At 41.4% G+C, this 26,072-nt stretch overlaps 1 protein-coding gene across 7 annotated transcripts in view; it reads right to left on the bottom strand.

The window, feature by feature from the left end:
* The window catches only part of SIAE (sialic acid acetylesterase), a 46,887-nt gene extending 20,828 nt beyond the window's left edge, over positions 1-26,059 (bottom strand). For 2 of the 7 annotated variants that reach the window (XR_008421263.1, XM_053900329.1), the window contains exons 1-5: positions 25,249-25,624; positions 22,170-22,331; positions 14,122-14,297; positions 3,662-3,800; positions 1,081-1,258 (exon numbers count right to left, since the gene is read on the bottom strand). Coding sequence is in view for 6 of the 7 variants with exons in the window: in XM_053900329.1 (XP_053756304.1) it covers positions 1,081-1,258; positions 3,662-3,800; positions 14,122-14,297; positions 22,170-22,331; positions 25,249-25,381 (788 nt within the window). In the remaining variant the exon portion in view is untranslated. Of the gene's footprint in view, positions 1-1,080; positions 1,259-3,661; positions 3,801-14,121; positions 14,298-22,169; positions 22,332-25,248; positions 25,625-25,761; positions 25,896-25,920 lie in introns of those variants that run through there. The other 5 variants (XM_019433462.2, XM_019433463.2, XM_019433466.2 and 2 more) reach the window with 5 other exon arrangements.
* Positions 26,060-26,072: the final 13 nt, after the last annotated feature.

The raw sequence follows: 26,072 nt of genomic DNA, 5'->3' as shown, positions 1-26,072 counted from the left end.
ACACCCTTGATGGCATCCCTTCACGTCCCCAGAGACCTGGGAAGCCTGGCTCTATCTAGATCCCTCCCACTCTACCTAGGCCATTCTGTCAGTCCCAAAGTGGAAGGTCTTCCCTCCCCGACAGGCATGACTTTACCTAAGCTATACCAAGAGCTGAAGTTCAGCCTCTCTCCAGGGCCCTTCCCAGATTTAATGACATAATATTTATGAAAACAGTTCACAGACTATTAATCTCTGTGTTAATATTAGTGTCAGGATTTTAATAACTATTCCTTTCTTCCCCACCCCATGTGTTCTTCCTGATCCAGCTTTTCCTGATCGTGCTTTCATAATCAATATACTAATACATCTCTTTGATTACATGAATATTTGTTCTTCATGTTACAGTGTTTATTCTCATGGACAATAGAGCACAGTGGTTAAGAGCACAGACATTGAAGCCAGACTTTGCCACTTACCAGCTGTAGCCATGAGCAAGTTACTAAACCCCTCTGAGACTTAAGCTTAATAGCTTAGTATGTTAACAGTATCTACACTTGTAGAGGTTGTTGGGAGTATTAAGTGAAGTCATACATATAAAGTGATGATAACAGTATCCAACAAAAAGAAAGCTTTCAGTAAGTATTAGCTATCACTATTATTAAGGAAAAGGATCATAACTGCTTCCTGACATATTCTCAGATGATCGTGGTGCTGATGACAATAAAAATAATACCTTACGGTGGCACCTGGGTGGCTCAGTTGGTAAAGGGTCTGACTCTTGGTTTCAGCTCAGGTCATGATCTCACAGTTTGTGAGGAAAAAGCCCACATCAGGCCCTGTGCTGACAGCTCAGGACCTGCTTGGGATTCTCTCCCTGCCCCTCCCAACTCATTCACACACTCTCTCATGCTCTTTCTCAAAAATAAATAAACTTAAAAAAAAAAAAAAAGAATACCATACATGTTCACAGAATAAGTTACATACATTCAATACATATTTGGACACTCAACACAGATTTGGCTCCCCAAAGGAAACCATGCTCCTTCTCTCTTACATAATTTCCAAGGCTTTCTCCCAGACTTCAGGATGATTTCTTACCCTCGTGTAGGAACACCACAGGTTTTCAGTGACCTTCCAGAAGACCAGGCTTCAATGGGTGTCCCACCCCACGAGGAGGAGATCAGCCCAATGGGATAATGCAATGTGTCATACAGGTTACGCCCAAAGAGCCAGCACACTGCTGACATGTACTTGAAAACTCCATGGCCTAAGTTTTCTGGTCAGAAAAAGTTAAAGAAAAAATGACAGAAACATAGTAGTTTACATATAAGTCACCGGGTTGGCACTGCAAAAGATCCAAACTCTCTACAATGCGGGCACTCAAAAAGTTGACAGTGTAATACTGGGAATTCAAATAAATTGCAAATGAACTGTGAAACTGAGTGAGCGTCTTCTAAGTGCCAGGCACTTCTAGATGGCTGGGATACAGTGAATAAAGAGATATGGAGAGACATGGAGCCTCTCCTCATAGCTCTTACATTCTACAGAATAAGACGTTCAGCTGAATAAAATATACAACCCAATATGGTTAAGTGCCTCAGAAGGTACAAACAGGTGGTAAGGGGTTTTAACAGCAAAAGAAAGAATATCAAATGAAAGGCAGATCACAAAAAGTCTAAGAATGACCCCCTCTCCTGTGCTTCCATTAATCTTCTATTCACAGTGTTTTCCTTAACCCCACTTAACTATTAGCTACTCGAAGGCAGGGCCCTTATCTTCTTCACTTCTGGATCCCCGATGTCTAGTACCTAATGCAGAGTCAGTAAATTCACTGGCTGGTGCCGGGTGGCTGTGGGTAGCTGGTATAAAGGTGGGCCCACTGACAGTTAGGTATAAGGAAAAGGTAAATAAGAAGGAAGGGAAAGGGAATGCAGGGCTGGCATTCTATCCAGAGGAAACAATATATTAAAAAAGGACACAGAGTAGGAAAAATGTTGAAAAGTATGTGACTGGAGCCTAGACCACAAAAGGGGACGAGTGGAAGATAAGACAGGAGGGGAATCACATCTTGGAGGAGAAAAAACAGAAAGCCACTGAAAAGGCTTGGGAATGAGAATGTGTGGAAGGCAGAACAGCCTTCCAAAGATGTTCACACCCTGATGCCTGCAACCTATGGGTGTGTGACCCGAAGTGGCTAAGGGGACTTTGTAGAGGTGACTGGGGTTGAGGACATTGAGACAGGAGGAGTACCATGATTAGATCAGAGGCGGCTCCTTCATACCGGCCCACCTTCCCCACCACAGTCAGAGAGACGTGACATGACAACAGCAGAGGAGGTGGCAGAGATTTGAAATATGACAGCGACTTGACCTACTGTGTTCCTCCCCAGATACCTGCTTGCCTCGCCTCTGCCAGCTGATCACCGAAACATCGCCTTTCTCAACTGAGACCCCCATGGCCACCCTCAACGAGAAACCACGACCCCATCCCAGTCCCCAACAGTCCTACTGCACCCCCTTCCCTGATGTATTTTATTTATATAGTTCTGTCTCATTAGCTTACACCCTCATCCACCCTATCCCTTGATCCCCAAAAATGTATTCGGTCTCAGAGTTCAGAGAGTAAAAGGGGGATAATAGGAAGGTATAATATATTATCCAAACCTAACTGATTCCTGAGTTTGGGATACCATGTAAGGAGAGTTCACAGACCAAGAAATTTATCCAAAAATTTACCCAAATCTCTTCAGTTCCTGAGTTCTCACAGGGAGAATTCAGATAGTGTAATACTGAGGACCAGACACTTTGTATAGAATTTACTAATTGTATTAAGCATTTCCTGTATTCCTCCGCACTGGAATACAAGCTCCATGAGAACAGGTGTCCTTCAGCAGGGTCAAGGGCTAGAGTGTTCCAGAGTGTATAACTGGAAGAACAGCAGCAGCCTTGAGGTGAACAAGTTGTTGAGGTGGAAGGAGAAGACAAATTACCAAGAGTGAACATAGAAAAGGCAGTGAAAAGAATGAGGACAGAAAATACTCTAGAAAAGTTTAACAGAGCAAAGGAGAGCGGTGAGACACCATGAGAAGGGGGATTGTCATGTTTGTGTGTGTGTTTTGTTTTGTTTTGTCTGCTTAGAGTAAGAGAAAGGCAGAATCTGAGAACAGAGCCTGTGTCTGTCCTACTCACTGCTGTGTCCTTGGGGCCCAGCACAAAGCCTGACACAGAACAGGTGGGAAATAAAGATTTTGTGCTGAATGGACATGGGGGTGAAAGACCAGAGCTCGAGGGGTAGAAGGCCCTGGAAGGGGAAGCGCCCACATCACAGGTAGCCCTGAAAGGACAGCACTCAGCTGTGTTCGGACACAGAAACAAAGGAAGGAAGAGAAAAAGAGAAGAGCATTGAGGCAGTGTTGAGAGATGCTGGCAGAGCTCATGTGAGTGGCCTCAGTCTGTTCAGTGAAGCTGAAGGAAGTGTCATCTGCTCGTAGCAGGGGGGAATCTCGGGAAGAAATGCATGAAGTGGCTACCCCCAGAACTCGGGTGGAGAGTCAACGAGAAATGAGTATAAGGGTGGCTGAATCCTAATAAATAGATCAGAACCAAATTCAGGGTTCCAGAGTCCTCCTAGGGCACTGACCCAGTACGTAAGAGGTGGCACACGTTCCACAGTCACTCACCTGAGGTGGGCTTAGACCACTGCAAGTCAACCTTGGCCAGGTCCTCCAGTTCCTGCTCTGCCTCAGTGAGCGACACAGAGAAGATGCGGACAGACTGATAGGCCGCAGTGTTAGACAGCTCTCTTGTCGCATTGAATATCTAGGAAAACAGACAGGAATGTCATTTCTTACATCAACCTAGTGGGCGGCCAACTAGCCTACCACCTCTTAGTAAACACTCCCCAACCTCTGAGCTCTTCTGAGCCTTCATAAACCAAGATCAAATAAATAACCCAAACCAGTGATGGGCTGCTCTGAATCACCTTGATACACCTTGACAAACACAGACCATGGTGAATCCTGTCCCCAAAGAAGGTAGGAATACCCTGAAATTTGAGATCTCAAGGAGCAAGTCTGAATTGGATGAGGTTTAGGCTAAAGATCAACTGTCAACTAGACCCACTGTAGCATCTTGAAACTAAAATGCTTCTAGTCAGGAAAAGTAACCGATAACACAAAACCATAGCATTCACGTCTCTCCAAAATGGAGCTCAAAAGGCCAGGGGGAGGTAGGTGTGTGTAATCCACAACACAGAAGAGAGGTGTCTTCAAAAGGAACACACCTGAGAGATGATTGTTCGAAGTACTAAGACATACTGAAATATCTCAAATGTTTATATTCTCATCTCATCCTGCCCAATCACTCAAGAAAGGCACAGAAGACAGGGCAATCTGAAAGGTGATGTTCAGCATGGCTGCAGACAAAGAAAAGTGTCCACCCAAAGACCCCACTTCTTCCCAGATCCCTTCACAAAACCTCACCAGTTGCCAAGAGTACGACAGGAATGGCTTGGAGCTTTTCTGGATGAGACTGCATTATACTGAGTAGTTTCTTTGTTAGTCATTCCTCTGTGAGCTTATACAAAAGTGCCAGTTCCTTCCATCCTGATTTTTGAGTTATGCTTTTCTTTTCTTTTACAAAGAATATAGAGTGTAAATGTATTGATTTGTTTTGTAATTTGGGTGCCTTTTCTTGTCTTCTCTATCCCCCCACCCCACCCTGGACTAGTCTGGTTTTCCCAAAACAAAGGGCTAACAGGCGCATCGGGAAGCCCAGTTATCATTGGCCTCAGGGAACAAGAGCTCCAGCTGACGGGACTGCCACACCGAGAGCGCAGGAGGCTGGGATACTTTCCATTGGCCGCTAGCCACCGAGTGTGCAGCTGGCTCCCCTTTCCTCCCACCCACCACACAGAATACAGCTGGCCCTCCAGTCCACAGTGTAAGAGAAACCCTGGAGCAGCCAGAGTGCCCCCACAGGGCATTTCAGTGAAATAGACTGCCCCCTTGAATCGCCTTTCGACTTGCCACTGAGCCTGCTGTGGCCAATAAGACGGCCAGATGCAAGTGAAATGTCTCTCCGATCACTACGGGAGCCACAGCCTTGAAGTGCCCCCTGGGTAACAGCAGCTCTAGCCGGTGGGGGTCGCTGGTCTTCACGCTATCAGGACAGAGACTACATCCGTTCTCGGGAAAATTCCATAGGAAATCCAGACACGTTTGTGCAAAATCTTGCCCGGCAAGCGAAATGTAAAATAAACAGTCAAGAGTGAAAACAGCCTAAAGCACTCAGTCTATTCTGGCAGGAAAATTATTTTTCGGCAGCAAGTACCTGTAAAAAGTCACCTCCCTTGAAACCAGCTCCTCTCTGAGCACTAAGGACGGTATGCTGCTTCCATGGAAACCGTGGGTGAAACTGCTTTCCTTCTCTCCTCCCACACTAGCTTCCGCACTGCCTGGGAACTCAAGTGCCGCATCGCAGTGAGATGCCAGCGTGGGGAGGCGGGTACGGGTGAACATGCTACTTGTCTCATAGGCCCGTTGCTAGCGCGGTGGACTATTCAAGGCCGACAGGGTTGCGGTGTTTGGCACTCTCCCGTGTCACCAGCACACAGACCTGGATCCAAAACACCGGCCGGGAAAAACTTCCATTTTCAAATTCACATTTGTGTATTCTCTCAAGCCAAAACCTGAAAGCCACAGCAAGCGTTTAAAAAAAAAAAAAAAAACGCTTGGGGGTGGGGGAAAATTCTTGCTGTACCTGATGACAATTACTTCTGAAATTGGTATCCTTTCCCAATCTCACCAAGCCTTCTTGATGGAAGCATTTCCTCGGGGATATGGGCAGCAAATTTAGGAATAAAGAGATTTCAGGAAGATTTTCATTTAAATGACACTTGGTTTCCCCCCGCTGATGAAAGGGGAAGCCTTACTCCATCTGCTGAGATCAAATTTCATCTCATCAAACACCTCAGTGTAATTATTTTCCTACCAAGTATTTAAATGAGGATGTAAATGAATACCAAGGTATTTGAAGTCATTAAGGCTGCTGCGGCGGAAAGAGTGTACCACTGCCTCCCTGGGGACAGGCCGTTCACCATCAAAGCAGCTGCTCGCCTGTGTTCATTTTGTAACCTTTATGCCACATTCTTGAATTAATGAAGAAACGTCAAGAATCTATTTCCTCAGAGAATCTTGGCATGGGGTCTGCGTGAGGGAGCAGGGCCCTTGTGTGAGAGTATGTGAGGCTGTGCGCACGCGCGGGGAATCCATACCAAAGAACACAGGGGAGCTTCACTTAATAAAGAATTTAGGTTTTCTAAGTTAGAGTCCCTTCTCCTACAGTAGAATATAGCAGCTTTAAAGTTGAGGCAATAACTATAAATAAGCCAGCCACCATACCTCCCATGAATCTTTTATTGTAATACAGTATGAGCCCTTTGCTTCTGGATTTTGACTTCTCTACTTGTAAACGAACAATGTCAGGATTGCCAAGATATTGAAAACTGGGCTTCCTTGTCTAACACTGGCCATCTTCTTCTGAGCCTAACTAGAAATATCCAAGTCTTAAGACCTACCCTGAGTTAGGAGGCGACAGATGAACATTTAGACTTTTCTCCATTTATACACATCTCACTCAGTGTTATAAATAACACTCAATCTTAAAATTCCACTTTACCCTAACAACAAGATGGGCATACAATCTGCCATTTCCTTCATTTGAATGTGAAGAGTGGTAGGTTATAGTAGAAATCTTACCTCCTCAGAAAAGTCACACGGAGGAGGGCAAAGAGAAGAGACAGATACCGTGTCTGGGTACATGTGTGTGCATGTGTGCATATGCACATGTACATGTGTACGTGTGTGTGTACGTGCATGTCTGTGTTGGGCGTCTTTAGAGGAAAAAAGAGCAAAAGGAATAAAAGAAGAATCATATAAAGCATGCTTTCGATCAAAAAATAAAGTTCTATAGAATGTTAACAGACTAGAAAACTTGGCTTTTGACACCATCAGCACCTAAAATGCTGTCTTGCAAACTAAGCGCACAATTTAAAACAAAAAAATAAAAAATTAACATGTGGCTGTGTCAGATGGAATTCTTTTTCCATCTCCCTGTATCTCAGAGCTTATAGCCTTAATCTAATGCAGAAGATGCTGAAGAGTAAATTCTAGGCAGAAAGAATGTGTTTACTCTTAACAATCAAAATCTGATTTAGCTTGACAGAAAATGAGATGAGATCCCCTGGCACAGCCTGCTATTGAGAACCTGACTGTATAGATACAAATACATCTGGTCCATGCCTTTCTGTGCAAACAGGGAACTATAATCAAAGCATTCAAAAAAGGACTGTTTTCCTTAGTGAGTTAACAGCAATCCCACTTCTAAACAAAACCATGCTTTCTCTCAAGATATAAAACTTCAGTTTTGCTTCCAGCCACTTGGGCTGAAAGGGAGCCCGGTTAAAGTTCAGTTCGATAAACATTTAAATTCAAAAGTTCCCACATATTTAAGTATGGCAGGAAGCAAGAGTAAATAAGATACTGGTTGTGAAGACATAAATGCAAGAATTTAGATTCTGAATTAGAAAACTAATACAAAAATGGAGTAGGTATGTCCAGAGTAGGATCTTTTTAGTAGCATTATTTAGTAATTAGTTAACAAAAAAAAAAAGAAAAAAAAAAGCAATCCAGGGTAGAAGCAATAAAAGCAAAATAAACCACAAAGTATGTGAAAGGACTCAATTTTATATATTTAAAAAAAAATAAATGAATTGGGGTGCCTGGGGGCTCAGTCGGTTAAGCTTCTGACTTCAGCTTAGGTTACGATCTTGGCAGTTCGTGAGTTCGAGCCCCGCATCGAGCTGTCTGCTGTCAGCACAGAGCCTGCTTCGGATCCTCTGTCTCCCTCTCTCTCTGCCCCTGCCCTGCTCATGTGCTCTCTCTTCTCTCAAAAATAAATAAACATTTTTAAAAAATGAAATAACATAAATAAAAATTTTTTCAAAAATGAGTTGAGATCATAGTATAGTCATAGAGATTTTTAAACCTCAAATTTAAGTATTCCTCAAAACTGGAGAAGCATAATGAAAGAAAGGCAAGAAAATAAATATCAACTTGAGGAGAAACTAAGTTTCAGGGGAAGAGCTAGGAAGACAATAATCTTTTCAAATTCTTAACTTATTAAAGGAAACAAATCAAAGTACGCAGAACATATTTGTGCCAACCCATAATGCAAACAAAACCATTTATTCCTAAGATTCTTGTTTATTTAATGGGACTCTTCATTGCAAACTGAGCCTTTGATAAATCTTTAAGGGATTAGGCAAGTGCATATCAGTTTCTTGTTTTTATAACTTTCTTTTAAAAATTATAGTTAGTTCATGCTCATTACAGCAAAATCAGAACATACAGACAAGGGAAGAAAATCAATCCCAGTTTCAAATGTGCCAAAGAACTTAACTCAGACTACTTTCTCTGAAGTTCTGATAGTGCATAAAAAACCTTTACCTTCTGTCAGCAATATTTCAAGCTAATATAGTTTCAATTATGTCTGTGAACTTGCTAATATGTTGTCCAACCCTGATTTTAATTTAAAAGAAATAACAATGATCTCCCTTACTTTCCTTTTTAAATCAGACAGCTTCCACTAAACAAACGAAGAGGGGACAATTCTGAGGCCCAAAGCTCTAACACCATCACACCCTATCCAGAAATCCACCCTCTTCATTCTAGACAGTTTTTGTGTCTAATTAGAAAGTAGAGCTGATCTTGAAAATAAATCTGAATGCCAAAGACATACAGCACCAAGGCTTTTGTTCTACCTCTGCTGCCTTGCTAGAACACCAAACTACTAAGAACTTTCCTTCCCCTTGGCAACTTTTTCAGTGTCCTTTTTTTTTTTTTTTAATTTTTTTTTTTTAACGTTTATTTATTTTTGAGACAGAGAGAGACAGAGCGTGAACAGGGGAGGGGCAGAGAGAGAGGGAGACACAGAATCTGAAACAGGCTCCAGGCTCTGAGCTGTCAGCACAGAGCCCGACGCGGGGCTCGAACTCACGGACCATGAAATCATGACCTGGGCTGAAGTCGGACGCATAACCGACCAAGCCACCCAGGCGCCCCTTCAGTGTCCTTTTTACCCAGCTTTACTTAAGAGACCTCACTCATAGTCTGTCAGGGCAGCCCTATTCCCTAAGAGCAACGAACACCGGAACCCTTCAAAGTGAATTTCGTCACTGACCAACAGATGGCAAGTCAGTATTCCCTGGTTCCATCCCACATGACTCCATGCACCCTGTGTGTCCCGTCCCTACTTGGGAGCCTGTGTAGTGCCTTTCCTCCCAAAAATTCTAGCAGAGTAAATAGAGCCTAGTGAAGCCTCTATACAGTTATCATAAAGGAGAAAATATGCTAGGTCTCAAAATTTAAGAACGTCTTCAAAGGCTGTGAGTGAAACAGAGAAAAATGAATTGATGCTAACAAAAGAAATCCTAGGCTATGAAAAAGTTGAGCAAAAAAAAAAAATCATCATTGGCCTTCTTTCTGTTAAAAAAAAATGTATATATACATATATGTTCTTTCTGTGTAAAAAAAATATACAAATATATGTTTATATTTATATATACATCACAGCCTTTGAAGATTAACTGTTCTTAAATTTTGAGACCTAGCATATTTTCTATTATGTATACATATATGTACATATAAATCAACATATTAATTTTATACATGAATATGTATCAATTTGACATATGACACCTAACTGAAATATCAAGATATACAGCTTACATTGAGATAATTCACACACACACACAAACAGATAAACCACATAAGGCAAAATATTACCAACTGTCAATCTAGGTGGTGGGTATATAGGTGTTTGCAAGTCTCTTAACTTTTTTGTGTGCTTAAAACTTTTTATAATAAAAAATTTGAGAAAATAGCAACACCTTATATTTTGACAGCTATTTTCAATTTATAAAGACCTTTTAGAAACAAACAAAATAATTTAATCTTTTTAATGGCTCAGTAAATCAGGTCAGATACAATCACTACTGCAGTATAGTCATGAAAACTAAGTCTCAGACTTAGTTTAACAAAATGCAACATACTTTCATGGTAAAAACTCTCAGACAACTAGGAATACAGGGATCATTCCTCAACATGAGAAAAGGCATTTATGAAAACCCACAAGTAACATCACACTCAGTGGTGAAAGAGTGAGAGTTTTCCTACTAAAACCAGGACAAGAGAAGGATGTCTGTTTTCACCACTACTATTCAACATTGTACAGGAAGCTCTAGCCAGAGTTACTAGACAAAAAAAAAAAAAAAAAAAAAAAAAAAGAAATAAAAGGCATCCAAAGAGGTAAAACTATCTCTATCCATAGATGATATGCTCCTATATTAGAAAACCCAAAAAAATTCACAAGAAAGCTACCAGAACTAATAAACAAATTCAGCAAAGGGTCAGGGTACAAGACCAACATGCAAATATCATTTGTTTCTATACACCAGCAATGAACAGTCTTAAGGGGCAATTAAGAAAGAAATTTCATGTACAACAGCATCTAAAGGAATTAAATACTGAGGAATAAATCTAGCAAAGGAGGTAAGAGACTTGTATACTGAAAACTGCAAAACATTGCTGAAAAAAATTAAAGATCTAAATTAATGGAAAAACATCCCTTCATAGCAGGAAGGCTTAAAATCATTAAAATGTCAATATCACCCAAAGCAATCTACAGATTCAACACAATATCTATCAAAATTCCAAAAGCCTTTCTTGCAGAAATGGAAAAGCATATCCTCACATTCATATGGAATTGCAAGACAATTGCAATTGTCTTGCAATTCCATATGAATAGCCATGAATAGCCAAAACAATCTTGAAAAAGAAGAATAAAGTTGGAAGACTCATACTTCCCAACTTTGAAACTTACTACAAAGCTACAGTAATCAAAACAGTATGGTACTGGCATAAGGAGACACATATAGACCAATGGAATAAAATAGTAAGCCCAGAAATAAACCCTCACATATATGGTCAATTGGAGTTCCAAGAGTTCAATATGGAAAGGACAGTCTTCAACAAATGCTGCTGCAAGAACTGCATATCCACTTGCAAAAGAATGAAGTTAGATCTTCAACTTACACTATATATAAAAATTGAGTCAAAAAGGATCAAAGACCTAAGAGTATAAAATTCTTAGAAGACAACATGGGGGGGGGGGGAACCTTCTTAACACTGGATTTGGCAACAATTTCATGTATGTGACATCAAAAGCATAGAAAACAAGAAATAAATAAATAAACTAGACTTTGCTGAAATTAAGAACTTTTATGTATCAAAGGACACTCTCAAGAAAGTGAAATGACAACCTACAGAATGGGGAAAATATTTGCAAATCATACATATGAAAAGTGGTTAATATCTAGAACATACAAATAATTCCTACAATTCAACAACAAACAACCCAATTCAAAAATAGGCAAAGAACTTAAATAGACATTTTTCCAAAGAAGATATACAAATGACAAATATCATTAGTCATTAGGGAAATGCAAATCAAAACTACAATGATCCTCAAAAAACTAAAATTGGGACTATCCTACAATCCAGCAGCAATTGCACTACTAGGTATTTACTCCAAGGATACAAAAATACAGATTTGAAGGGCTACATATCCCTAATGTTTATAGCCGCATTACTGACAATAGCCAAACTATGGAGAGAGCCCAAATGTCCATTGACTGATGAATGGATAAAGAAAATGTGGTATATATACAAACACACATATATACATACATACAATGTAATATTACTCAGCCATCAAAAAGAACGAAATCTTGCCATTTGCAATGACATGGAGGGAGCTAGAATGTATCATACTAAGTGAAATAAGTCAATCAGAGAAAGACAAATAACATAGGACTTCACTCATATGTGGAATTTAAGAAACAAAACAGATAAACATACGAGAAGGGAGGAGGAAGAGGAGAGAAGGAAACAAACCATAAGAGACTCTTAAGGATAGACAACAAACTGAAGGTTGATGGAGGGAGGTGGGTGGGGAATGGGCTAGACGGATTATGGGTATTAAAGAGGGCACTTGTGATCAGCACTGGATGGTATCATGTAAGTGCTGCATCACTAAATTTTACTCACGAAACCAATATTGCACTACATGTTAGCTGAAATTAATTTTTTTATTTTTTTACATTTATTTATTTTTGAGAGACAGAGAAACAGAGCACACGTAGGGAGGGGCAGAGAGAGGAGACAGAATCCAAAGCAGGCTCCAGCCTCTGAGCTGTCAGCACAGAGCCCGACGTGGGGCTCGAACTCACAAACTGTTAGATCATGACCCGAGCTGAAGTCAGACGCCCAACCAACTGAGCCACCCAGGCGCCCCAACTTTTGTTTTTTAGCTAAAATTTAAATAAAAAGCTAAAAACAAAATTTAAACACAATGAGATACCACTTCCTACATATTAGCAAGGCTATAATAAAAAAAATTAATTAAAAAAAAAACAGAAAATAACACGTTAGAGAAATTGAACCTTTGCAGATTGCTGGTAGGACTGTAAAACAGTACGGCCACTGTAGAAATGTTTTGGTGGTTCCCCAGAAGTTAAACACAGAACTAATAGATGATCCAGCAATTGCACTCAAAGGTATATATCCAAAAGAATTGAAAGCAGGGGCTTGAACAGGTATCTGTACACATTCACAATAGCCAAAAGACAGAAACCGCCCAAGTGTCCATCAACAGAAGAATGGATAAACAAAATGTGACATACACAATGGAATACAATTCAGCCATAAAAAGGGGCAAAGTTTTGATATAAGCTACAACATGGATAGACCTTGAAAACATTATGCTAGGTAAAATAAATCAGACACAGGACAAAGACTGTATAATTCCATTTTCAATAGCATTTAAAAGAATTAAATATTTAGGACTAAATCTAACTAAGGATGGAAGAGACTTGTATACTGAAAACTGAGGTACCTAGAATAGGCAAATTCATAGAGAGAAAGCAGAATAGAGGTTACCAGGGGCTGGAAGAAGGCAAAAAGAGGGGGACGGTTATTGTTTAATGGGTACAGAGGGATGCTGGGGATGATGAAAATTTTTTGAGTACAGATAGTGCTGACAGGTACACAGAGGGTTGTGAACAAATTTAATGCCACTAAGTTGTACAATTACCAATGGTTAAAATGATAAATATGATAAATAAAATTCATTTATCAAATATAATAAACAAAAACTCATTTTAACCACAATTTTTTTAAAGCAGGGTTTGGCGGAGGCGGTTGAGGAGAGAGAGCACACAGGTGCAGAGGAGAGGGGCAGAAGAAGAAGGAGAGAGAATCGTAAGCAGGATCCATGCTCAGCACAGAGCCCAGCACGGGGCTTGATCCCATGACCTGGGATCATGACCTGAGCCTAAATCAAGAGTCAGATGCTCAACCAACTGAGCCACCCAGGTGCTCCTAAAAAGCAGGTTTTGAAAACAAAGTCTCAGAAATACGAAGTGATTTTCTCCAAGTCATGTAACTGGTAAAAGGCAAAGCCAACATTCAGTCTCAATTTTTTAAATCTCCATGACAACAAAAGACATATATTAGATGCACAGCTTGAAACAAATTCTAATTGTTTTGATTTCCCAGGCTCTCTCCAGAAGCTCATCAAGACCAATCAAAAAGAAGAGTAATCTACTTTGTCTTCAATTTGTTATGAAATCTTCCTTGCCGTCAGATACTCTAGCTCCTGCCCGTAGCTCAGGAAGGCCAGCAAATGGTGCCCTGCACACGTACAGAGCACTAGCTGTGAGAAAGAAAGCAGGCTCTGGAGTCGCATTACCTGCTCCTATTCTGGCTGCACTATTAACTGTGTGACCTTAAGCTGGTAATTTAACCTCAGGGGGCCAGTTTCCTCATCTGTGAGATGAATAACCATACTTACCTCATAAAGTTGTTAAATCGAATTAACTAACACATGGCAAACACTGAGAACAGATCTTGGCACGTGGCAGAAAAAGGTTTCTACCTCCTTCTACTTGTCCCCTTCCTCTACCTTCTTTTTCTTCTTCTTCATCATCATTATTTATTACCACTGAGACTCTGTAAATTACCTGTGAAACCGTCATCTGCATGTTACTTTGCCCACTGCAAAGCCAGACATCTCCAAATAAGACATCATGAACTCTCAGGGTGAAGTTTGTTCTCCCAAAAGTCTGTTGTGCCATCACCTCATAAGGTCCACCAGGCTTCATAGGATCCAGTACCACCATCCAGCTGTTAGAATGTGCTGAAATCATAAAAAGACTCCAAGGAATCAATCAATCAATTAAAACGAAATTAAAGCACAATCCTGTCACGCATCATATTCATTTGTGGCTATTCCCAACCACTGTGATTAACTGAATTCAAAGATAAGAAAATTAGGGCACCTGGGGGGCTCAGTTGGTTAACAGGCTGACTCTTGATCTCAGCTCAGGTCATGATCTCGCAGTTCGTGAGATCAAGCCCCACGTCGGGCTCTGCACTGACAATGTGGAGCCTGCTTGGGATTCTCTCTTCTCTCTCCCTCTCTCTCTGCCCCTACACTTTTCTCTCTCGTTCGCTCGCTCGCTCTCTCACTCTCACCCTCACTCTCCCGCTCTCTCAAAACAAACTTTAAAAAGATATGAAAATTAGCCAAATTTCAGACAAGCAAAAGAAATAACAAAAGCAGTAGCATTTCTATCCTTAATCTGTACCAATCCCTCCTTCCTTGTAACTGAAGCATTTACAGGAAAAATTAATCACCCAGTTATAATCCTAAATGAGAACAGACAAAAATATACTGAGATTAAAATCCAAGAGAGTTTAATTTTAAAAAAACAAACATAAAATAGGGGCTCCTGGGTGGTTCAGTCGGTTGAGCATCCGACTTCAGCTCAGGTCATGCTCTCACAGCTCATGAGTTCAAGCCCCACGTCGGATTCTGTGCTGACAGCTCGGAGCCTGGAACCTGCTACGGATTCTGTGTCACCCTCTCTCTCTCTGCCCCTAACCCACTCGCATTCTGTCTCTGTCTCTCTCCAAAATAAATAAATACAAAAAAAACCTTAATTTAAAAAAAACATAAAATAGAAATTCATATTATACTATCCAAATGTCAGTATTAATATAATCATGATCTAATAAATTTATGCAGTGCCCCAAATTAATTTGTAATTATCTAATCAAATGTGAACACAGATTAGAGAAAATAATTTACAATCTGGAACTTCCCTTAAGGTGAGCAGAGAAACTGACACAGGACAAAGGAGTAGGAGCATACATAGTACCAATTTAAGATTAATCACAAATTGATATCTCTGTGAAGAAGATATTTAGACATGCCCAATTAATTATTTTCACAGAGTTACTTACCAGACTTAAGGTTTTCGGACTCAATTAGGAAGATGAAAAGCTATCCAAGACCCTGTTTCAGAAATTCATAGCACATTCCTTAGGAACCACCCCCCTACCACCTTCCTACCTCTCACCCACTCATACCACCACCACTGCCAACATCATATTCAGAAACTTAGGGAAAATATCTTCAAAATGGCAAAATGATGCCTGGGGGAGCCAAACAACACGAACAAAGTTGAAAAAAGGAGAGTGAGAAGAGAATAAAGAAAATAGAGAAATGATCATTTTAAAATAAATATTCTTGGCATCATGCCAAAGGCTACAAAATAATTTCTAATTTGTGCCCATCAGATTAATGTTAATTCAGAGGGAAAGAAGAGTGAGAAGTGGAAATGGAGCACCCTAAAGTTATAGCAGCCAGCAAAAATTACAATTATAAAAAAAGTATCCAAGTGCCTACTAAGTGCTAGACGCTACGCGAAGTTCTTCCCAATCAGCAAAAGCTAAGCAGAAGCATGAGAAGTCCGGATGCATGACAGGAGATTAGGAAAAGCTCAAACCACACATATTGTTCAGAGTCTTGGGGAAAATGTACAAAAGCCTGAAGGCATCAGCGAAAGGGTGCATGCTTGCCCCTCTTGAAAGTACAACCCACTGAGACTGCTACTCCCATCCCTTAGAGGTCAAGTAAGCTCAGGACCAAATGCTCACTATTGTTTTTATACCACCAATAGCCAGACATCAACATATTAAATGTATAATTCACCTAAAGCAGAAAAATCGCTGTTTTGGAAACAGTGGGCAGCTAGTACAGATTGTGTCGCACAGGTGTGATGTGCTCCATATGGCTCACGCTTCTGAACAGGCAGACACTCCAATCTGTCCCCACTACAGTCTTGCCAAGGTCTTTCCAGGCTTCTTGCACTCACATATCTTACTAAGTCTCTGTCCTTCTGCCACAAACATTACTCATTTATGATGAGGAGGTCAAAAAACCTAGGGCAGAATTTCTTTAGCTTTCTACTACTGTGCAACCTATTTCTAGTCACTGTTAATTAGATATTTACACTTAGCCTCAATCCACGCAATATGGCCGGTGAAGAAAGTTACCTTCACCAGAGTTTCTGAAAAGTTTCACTGCCCAGCAACTGAAGGACAAATAGGGAGGGGGGAGATGTTTGGGCAAAAGATAGCAATGCCATCCTACTAGAGCCAGAGAATGAGCTCCCTCTAGTACCTAAATAGTCTGAAGAGAACTAGGGATCCACACCAAGGACTGCTCTCTTGAGGAAAACTCTCAACTCCCTCAAAGACCTTAGAGAACTTCCTTCTTGTCTAATACTTGAGCTCTTTTTGATTCAAGCTGTTTTCCTCTCCCACTTGATAAAACTGACACAATAATGAGGGTTAAGTGAAGTTACCTGCCAGGGAATGCAGGGGAAACCAGGTCCACTGCAGAGAGCTTACTAATGGTTAAACCAACCTAGAAACAATTTGGTTAAGACACTGAGGATTGACTCCCATGCAAGTATACACAAAGGAGAGCAAGCTCTGTGAAGGCTGGTTCTTAGACCAAAGGCAAGGATGGGATTACAAAAGTAGAAATCACCACATTTCACAAGAGAAGTGGTTAGTCCTTGGCCATCGAGTTGAGGACTGGCTGGTTAAAGTGGAGCTCACCACAGGATGATGAAATCCAGTTACAGTCTTTAGAAACTTTGTTGACCACCCCTCCACCAAGTCCACTAGGTTGAATCCAAATAATAAAACTGAGTCACCAACTACGAAGAGTTGGAAGTTCACCATCCAGCTGAATTTCTGCTCATCCTGATGGACTTTCTGAGCAACAGCTGTTCTGGTTCCTTCTTCTGGACCTTCATCACATGCGAATCTTGTGACCTTGCTTACCAATCCAGGCCTGGATTTCTGTAAATTCTCATGTTTGTTGCATTCAAATCTCTGCTTCCTCGCATTCTTTCATCTCCCATGTAGGAAGATTCACGTCCTTCCTTTATTACACGGTTACTTTGAGTGCTTACTGTGTGCGAGGCATTCAGTGAACAGCAGAGAGTAAACCTCAGTCCTGAGTTATACCACCAAGAAAGCCATGCAGACTACTAATCAGGCTTTGTTTCTGTGTCCAATGGTTAGCATATCTGGGGGCCTATTTCTTCCTGTCCCTCTTCTCTTCATGTTCCAGCCAACAACTGAAGTAAAGAACTCTCTTCATTTTCTTCTCTCCATCTCCCTGACCACCTGCCACCTCAAAATCAGAAGAACAAATAATCAAAGGGAAAAAAATTAAAAGAATTTGTCTAAAGATATGATTAGTCATAAGGTGCGTTCATGCTTTTTTCTCTTTGCTATTCACATCAGATGTTAATTATTTTTCAGATTATTGTGCCAAATCTCAGATGCCAAGAAGAGAAAAATGGAAATTATCCATGACCTTTCCCTCCTCAAGAGGAAAAGCCTACAATTGGAAGAAGTTCTTCTCCTACAAAACCCTGGCACTTCACCAGCTGCACATCAGTTTAGTGATCTAGAGAAGTGACTTGGAGGTAAAGAAGGTCTTACTGCCCAAACTGCCCCTTTGCAACCTTCATTTATTCTGTATAAAGCTCATCACCACCACCAAATATGAATATAAAAAGCAAAAAAAGAGCTTGAACACTTTTCCATCAATAAAACTATTTATGCAAATTATTTAAATTATAGCATGCTATGGCATATAACACCCTAAGGTGACCCCCCCCAATAAGTCACACCCGTACAAAATCCCCTCGCCTCAAATTCAGGCAGAATCTGTGATTTGCTTCCAACCATCAGAAAATGGCATGGGAGAGGAGATGTCATTCTTGTGATTTGGGTTACATTATATGGAAAAGATAAAGGAGTTTTGCAGATGTAATTAAAGTTCCAAATCAGTTGACACTAAGTTAATAAAAAGGAAGATTACCCTGGGTGGGCCTGACCTAATAAGGTAAGCCCTTTAAAAGAAGGTCTAGGAGCTCCTGGGTGGCTCAGTCGGTTAAGCATTTGACTTCAGCTCAGGTCATGATCTCAGGGCTTGTGAGCTCAAGCCTTGTGTCAGGCTCTGTGCTGACAGCTCAGAGCCTGGAGCCAGCTTCCAATTCTGTGTCTCCCTCTCTCTCTCTGTTCCTCCCCTGCTCACACTCTGTCTCTCTCTCTCAAAAATAAATAAAAGATTTTTAAAAATTAAAAAAAAAAACAGAAGAAGGTCTAGAGGTCAGAGATTTGAAGCAGTAGAGATGCTTCCATGAATTCTATAGGCATAAGGAAGGAAATCTGCCAGCAGCCTACATGAGCTTGTAGTGGATCATTCCCTAGTCAAGCCTCCAGATGAGAACACAGCCCAGCCAACACTTGATTTCGGTCTTGTGAGACCCTGAACAGAGAACCCAGCTAAGCAATGGCCCAGGCTTCAGATCTATAGAAACTGTGCCATAGGGCGCCTGGGTGGCTTGGTCGGTTAAGCATCCGACTTCGGCTCAGGTCATGATCTCACAGTCCGTGAGTTCGAGGCCCGCGTCGGGCTCTGTGCTGACAGCTCAGAGCCTGGAGCCTGTTTCGGATTCTGTGTCTCCCTCTCTCTCTGCCCCTCCCTGTTCATGCTCTGTCTCTCTCTGTCTCAAAGATAAATAAACGTTAAAAAAAAAATTAAAAAAAAAAAAAAAAGAAAGAAACTGTGCCATAATAAAAGTGTGTTGTTCCAAGCACCTAAATTTGTGGTAATTTATTGTATAGCACAGAAAACTAGTGTGCATGCTAACATTGCAACCAGGAGCTTTTTACTTTTCTAAGGGGTTTAGGCTTTTTGTAATTTTCTAAGTAAATATCCCTACTTACCTCAGGTCATGATGATGAATCCAGACACACTCTCATTTTATCCCCCATGTATGTCAAAGTGAAAAGATATACCCTCCCCAATTTTATTCCTTGTGTCTGAAAAAATCATCATGCATCATTTGACGATATGGTTTGACTAGGCCCAGTACCTGACCCATATTCCCAATCATCCCTCAAGTTTTAATTGAACCATCCCAAAGCTTAAGTGTCAGTCTGCTGGACAAAAATCTTCATGCTGTTAATTCCATTTTGTTGTGGGCACCCAGGGGATTGATTATAGGTAATAAGTTAAATATTAACAGAGACAGAATGACAAACTGAGGTAGTCTAGCTGAAAATCCCAGAGTCCTCATCAAATTTAAAGAGAAGTCAACCTTTCAATATACCCTGTAGTGTTTCCTTTGAGAAACATTTTTTTTGCCCTATAAAATTTCCTACATGTCTACCTCCTTTATTCCAAATAACACTTTATTCATTTTGCTTCATGTACAGAACACAATATGTCCCTATAAGTAGGTTTATGGATCTAAAATATTTTATTTTTTCTCTCCTACCAAGCAAATGTAGAGAGCCTAACAAATATAAAGTATACGTATACTCTTTTGCATCTATCACTATAGTACTATGTAGTCTCTGTCTCCTAAATATTTATTGGTAATGTTAATTATTAGCCAAGGAAACCCTATTTTTTATTTTTAAACTACAGCAGCTCTTTGGATTTCTAAATCAACTGTGATCACCAGTATTTATACTCTATGCTGTTAATTTCTAAGATAGACACAACACAAAAATTGTCTCTTGAATTCATTTTCAGTACATCCCACAGGTCACCAGTAGCATTTAAATCTAACAGAGAACAACTTCTCAATCAGATTAAGCTTCCCCTTTCAAGTCTCTTAGTGTCACCCGATAACATTCTTACCTTAAACAGTCTTACAATCCAAGAACTAGAAGCACTCACCTCGCATCTATGCCTGGCACATAGTATTTTTAAATGTTTGTTGGGGCACCTATATGGCTCAGTCGGTTGAGCATCCAGCTCTTGATTTCAGCTCAGGGCATGATTTCACGGTTCATGGATTTGAGCCCCCTGTTGGGCTCTGCACGGACAGTATGGATCCTGCTTAGGATTCTCTCTCCCTCTCCCTTTGCCCCTTCCCCACTCACATGCAAGTGTGTGTGTGTGTGTGTGTGTGTGTGTGTGTGTGTGTGTGTGTGCATTCTCTGTCTCTCAAAATAAATAAACTTAAAAAAATGTTTTTTGTATGGAAATGAATTATAAAGAGCCTGTACCAGGGTCTGGTTCACTCTGGACTGGATATTGAGAAAACTAATCAGGAAACCCTTGTTTTCAAGGCCCAATAAAACTCCCACAAGCTTCCCTGTCATATATATCTTCAAGTCACTGCTCAAACTACCAACTCCCACATGAACACCCCTGCTCCCCAAAGCAGCCTTGTTACCTGTCTGACTCTCACCTTCAACATTTCATGGCTATATCACTACCTCTAACCAAGATCTGATCCTGTCTCCACTTGACCCAGCCGTGACTGTGGCCTCCAATATGCAGTTAACTTCTAGCTATGCTCTTTCACATGCCAACTTACACAACTCTACCCCTTCTAGACAAAGACTCCTTTGTAGGACCTGTCTGCTCACAGAAGCTTCTAGTTCTCACCTTCTTGAATACCCTTACAACCACTACCTTGGGTGGTGCCATGGGTCAGGTGGGTCAGGCCTTTGTCATCTATTGCCTAAATATCACAGGCTAACGGTTCCCACCACCTCTATTCTTACTGATCTCCACTCTCCTCTCCATGGTGCTGCCAGAGTTATCTTCTTAAAATACAAATCTGATTATTTGGCCACTTAAAATCCATCGATTTGTATAGTCCACAACAGAGTATACAGTCCTTAGCAGTGACAAACAAGCCTTCCTACATTTCCAACCTTCTCTCCTGTCATCTGCCACCAGTTGCAGACTCCAGTGCTTAGACAAACCAACCTGCTTGCCATTTCTCCAATGACCCATGCTCCCTCATGCCTCCATGGCTCCAGGCTATTGCCCTACCTGGTTTGCCCTACTCACTTTTCAAGATAAATCTTAGACTAAGTCCTAAGCACTCCCATAGCACACTGTGCTTCCATACTGAGGCACCTAACTTACCTGTAACTGCTTATTCTTTTTCTGCCTCCTCCCTCATCTGTCAGCTTCATTAGGAGACAGACCACATCTATCTTGTTAATCACTGTATTACCAGTACCTAGCACAATATATGGCACATAGGCACTCAATAAATATTTGAGTGACTCTCTAAATATCATAATAAGAAGAATAAGAATAATAATGGCAGCTAACACTCGTGTTTACATGTGCTAATTCACTTAATCCTTACAATTACCCTAAATATCATTATTATCTCCACTTTACAAATAAGGAAATTATGACACAGAGATGTTACATAACATGCCTGAGGTTATAGCATCAGAACCTGAGCTCAGTGAGTCCACAGCCTGGGTTCTTAAGCACTCCTCCATACTGCCTCTCCTTTATGTATAATTCAGTTCAAATGTCACCTTCAGGGGAAACTGTTTCTTACCATCCAATCTGAGTTAGACGCTTCTCTTCTGTATCCCACAACAGCCTATATACACCTTCATCATAGCATTTATCACACTGCACTTTATGACTTGGTGTCTATTCCCATTATGCCATGAGATCCTGGAGGGCAGGAACTTTGACTCTGTCTTAATTTTCTTTGTGTCCTCAGTGCCTAACACATGATAAATACTCAAACTTAAATGGATGGGTGCGACAACCTGAGTTCCAGCACCAGTGTTCGTTTTTCAGATTATCCAGCAGGTGGCAGAAGAGGACAAAAGCTGAACAGAGGATGAGCAGCCTTACCTTTCACACTCGTCACCTTCTCCATGATGGTTTCTTTATCTTGGCACAAAGTCACTGTCACTGTGGCTCCGAATATGCCATAGCCCCAGATCACTGCCCCTGCGGGCTCCTTCTGCAGCACCATGTAATTATTGATGTATGAAGCAAAGCGAAAACGGACATCTAAAAATGTTAACCAACACTTAGAAAAGCATCATTGGGGGATTCATCACCAATTGAATCTGGTTAAACAGCAAGAAACCATAAAGCTTTTATACAGGACAATTTGAATATACCCAGACCCTTTAATCTTCTAAAACTACATCTTATTCGTCCTAATTAGGTAAGCAACATAACAAGAGCAGTTGTCAATAATATGCATCATAGTACAAGATGACCAATAAGGAAAACTCAAAGAGCCTATGGCAACCAATGTGCCACAAGCCTCCTCCGCTTCAGAGCTCTTGATCATCCTTTGCTCTCAAGCTTGGCCCTGATGCTCTGCGCTCTCCCTCCAAATTGTTAAAATGCTCCTTTTATGCACCCCACAGATGGTATTTATGAGAAAAATAAACCACTTTCTTCCCCTACTTTCCATTACCATGCCCACTCCTTGTTGCTGGGAATAAAGAAACCTGCCTCTCTCCAACACAGCCTCCCCTAATCTCTCCCCCATTCTTTATCTCCCCCTTTCCTTCCCACCAGTGTCGACTCCTACAAATAATTCCCCTTATTGTGTTTTTTTGACAACCCACTAAAAATTTTAAATAAGCATTTATGAATATCTGTGACATCTGCTTCCTTCTAAGGTAAATTCAAATAAATTAAGATGATAAAATAAGGTCGGCGAGAAATAGAGGGTCAAAATGTCAGAACAAAGGTCTTTCGTCTCAATTTTACCCATTTCACAAGCTAAGTTATATAAAAAGAACAAGAGGAAGAGCACTTGAAACTGTAGATTCTATTCTAGAGTCACTAACAAGACTGAATAAGAACTTACTTTAACGAGATCATTCCTATTTTTAACATGCAGCCTATATTGAAGTATTTTATTAATAACAAGCATCTATCCAAATTATCTCAGTGAGTTCCTCATCAAAACTTAACAAGGGGGGAAAAATCTTCTTAAGTTATGTCCCAATTTGTCTGAACAAAACAGACTAAAATCCCTAGAAGAAAATAATTAACAAAGTTAAGATTTTTTTTAAGCATTTTAAACAAAAATGATAGGCAGGAAAGAGAATGAGAACTAACAAGGTTTCTTCCCTGAAAGCTACAAATGATGATGGCCCCTGAGGCTATACTTAACAGGGCAGCAAAGCTAACAGGGTCTCCCATACAGACTCAGTGGCCTATTTGCTTCAAATAACAGTCCAGTCGCTAAACATCCTCAGCGCTCTCTCATGAGTTAGTCCCATCATAAAACCTAAATGACAACCAACAATCATCCAGAAGGCTGGATAATGGGCTGGAGATGCACAGCTACCACAAGCAAAATGCTCTAAGAAGAGACTCTAACATCCCAGAATTGCATAAGCACGTTGGCAGCCTGCTGGAGGGAAAGGGAGAAGCACACGTGTGGGAGGGCCTAGTCTTGGGTAGGTGCTTCATATGGAACAAGAACTCAAAACCAAAGGGCTAAGAGCTAAGCAGAAAGAGGGTGAGGGTAGGGGAATGGAGTGTAGAAAACTGGCTGTCGCTTGCACATGAGTCTTTACAAAGGAAGGGCTCTCTAAGAGTGCAGCCATTGTCTCATTGTGCCGGGGACACATCTTTCCAAGTCAGTCTGTTTTCGCCAACACGCACTTACTGGTCCTCATTGTGCCTGGCTCTATTCTGAGTTAAAGAATTTTAAGGATAGAAAGGATTTTTCACACCCCAAGGCACAATCATGTTATTTATGGATCAACAGACCGATACCCAGGTAGATTAGGTAATTTTACCTAATAGCTTGCATATTAATGAATTAATTCAACAAATTTTTTATTAATGCCTACTGTGTGCCAGGCACCATTTTAAGCATTGAGGATAGAACAGTAAGAAAAAGAAAGAAGAAAACAATAAAGGGAAAAAACACAGACAAAAAGCCTCACCAGCAGCAGGAAGCTTACATTCTACCGGGGAGCTTATTTGTGGCAGGCACAGTGCTATCCACACTGCATATATTAAACTCCTTTGACTGACCTTAAATCGCACAGGTAGTTTACAAAAGGACTAGAAACCAAGTCACCTGATTCCAGAGTTATTATTGCAATTTCCAGTCTGCTGCAGATATTGCTGGTAAATTTAAAAAAAAAAGTCATATTCCCTGCCCTTATAAAGCTCACATTCCAAGCTGATAAGAGTAGACAGTGGAACATTACCAGGGAATTGAGTAATGGACAAAATAGGAGAACGAGAAAGGAGGCGGGACTGGTCATTCTTTTTGTCAAGCACAAGACACTTAGCATTTGAATCTTTTTTTCTTAGGTCTTCAATTTTTCCTTCATTTGGATGTTGGAGTAGAAAACAAGAATTAGTGTTCTGTTAGTGAGTGATGAAATTAATCCAGTGGGTAGGTTACCTCTGGCGAGGAACTCCTGGATGCCCTGGGAGGAACATCCTGGGAGTCTCAATAAAACTGGCAATATTCTAGTTCTTAAGTTGGGTGCAGCACCTTTGGGTGTTCCATTTTATTGTTTCATTGCTCATATACTTTTGTACATTTCAAATATTAGATAGTAACCGTGGGCATATGACCCAAGGTGAAGACAGCATATTGCACCGGCATTAAAGATAACAGCCTTTAACAGAAAAGTTAATAAAATAATGGCCCTACTCGCCTATCATATGCTGGACTCAAAGGTCACTGAGTGAGGGTGAGAGGCAAAAAATGATATGCAGAGAGTGCTGCTGGTTTACACTTTGTTAAAGCCTGAAAAACTACTTAGGGGCAGCAGTTGGTCTGTCTGGGTACTTCTGGGTGCTCTGGTAGAGCACGAGCCATCTTTCTGCACCCTGTCCCTATTCTCGCCTCAACTTTCATTTCTTAGCAGGGAACTTTGGGGTCCACAATTCGAATGGTTTAAACAAAAAAACAAGGCCAGCATTATCACTTTACTTTGCGTTAGCACGCAGATTCCGTCTTCTGGTTCTCCACGGTTGTGACTCAGGGTCCAGCCTGGGGTATTCAAATGACAGGATCTGACCTGGACAGTAGTCAGTGAGTCACCCTCCTCCCCAGTGTCACGCATATTATCCCTGTAAGCTGCGCCAGCAATCAAAGCTAAGCCTTAAATATTCTTAGCTAGTGAGGGGGTTGTATTTCTTAGTCCTAATCACCACTTAAACTAGTAAAATTTAATTCCCCCAAGGAACCAAGCCTGCAGCAAACCCTCCCCAAGGGTACTACTGTGGGGGCAGAAGTGAAATGTTTTGGATGACTCAGTTACCTGTTTCCAAATACTACCGAACTAGCTTCGCCCCCTTCCCTTCGAGTTCCCTTGAAGTTATTCAAAGACCCCGAGGGCCTCGGTCTAGCACATTTGGGCCTCCCCAATCAGATACACCCAACCCTCCCTCTGCCCCACACGCTGCAACGTGACGACGCTGAAAGGACGGGGAAGAAGCTGACCAGCCGGAACTCCCGCCCAGCAGACACCTGCGGCCTAGGCCTGGGTCGGGTCGGAGGACCGGCTCCAGGTTCGCGGTTCGCGGGTCCTGCAGAGGACGAGGGATCTCCGAGCCCGCGCAGGCTGACCGGCACAGGTTGGGCCAAGCCGGGCCGCCTCACCTGCACTTGTGTCGGCCGGCAGGATTAAAGGCAGCACCAGCACAAATATAAATCCCGGCGCTACCATGTTTGGGAGGATCTGCCAGCCCTGCGCCGGACTCGAGACGCGGACTCCACGCCGGGGCGGGGCCGTGGGCGGGACCTGCGGGGGG

The sequence above is a fragment of the Panthera pardus genome, unplaced genomic scaffold (genome assembly GCF_024362965.1).
Source record: "Panthera pardus isolate Hobbes unplaced genomic scaffold, ASM2436296v1 HiC_scaffold_12, whole genome shotgun sequence".
In the NCBI taxonomy this organism is placed as follows: Eukaryota; Metazoa; Chordata; class Mammalia; order Carnivora; family Felidae; genus Panthera; species Panthera pardus.
Note: the sequence above shows the minus strand (reverse complement) of the source record. Positions and strands in the feature narration are given on the sequence as shown.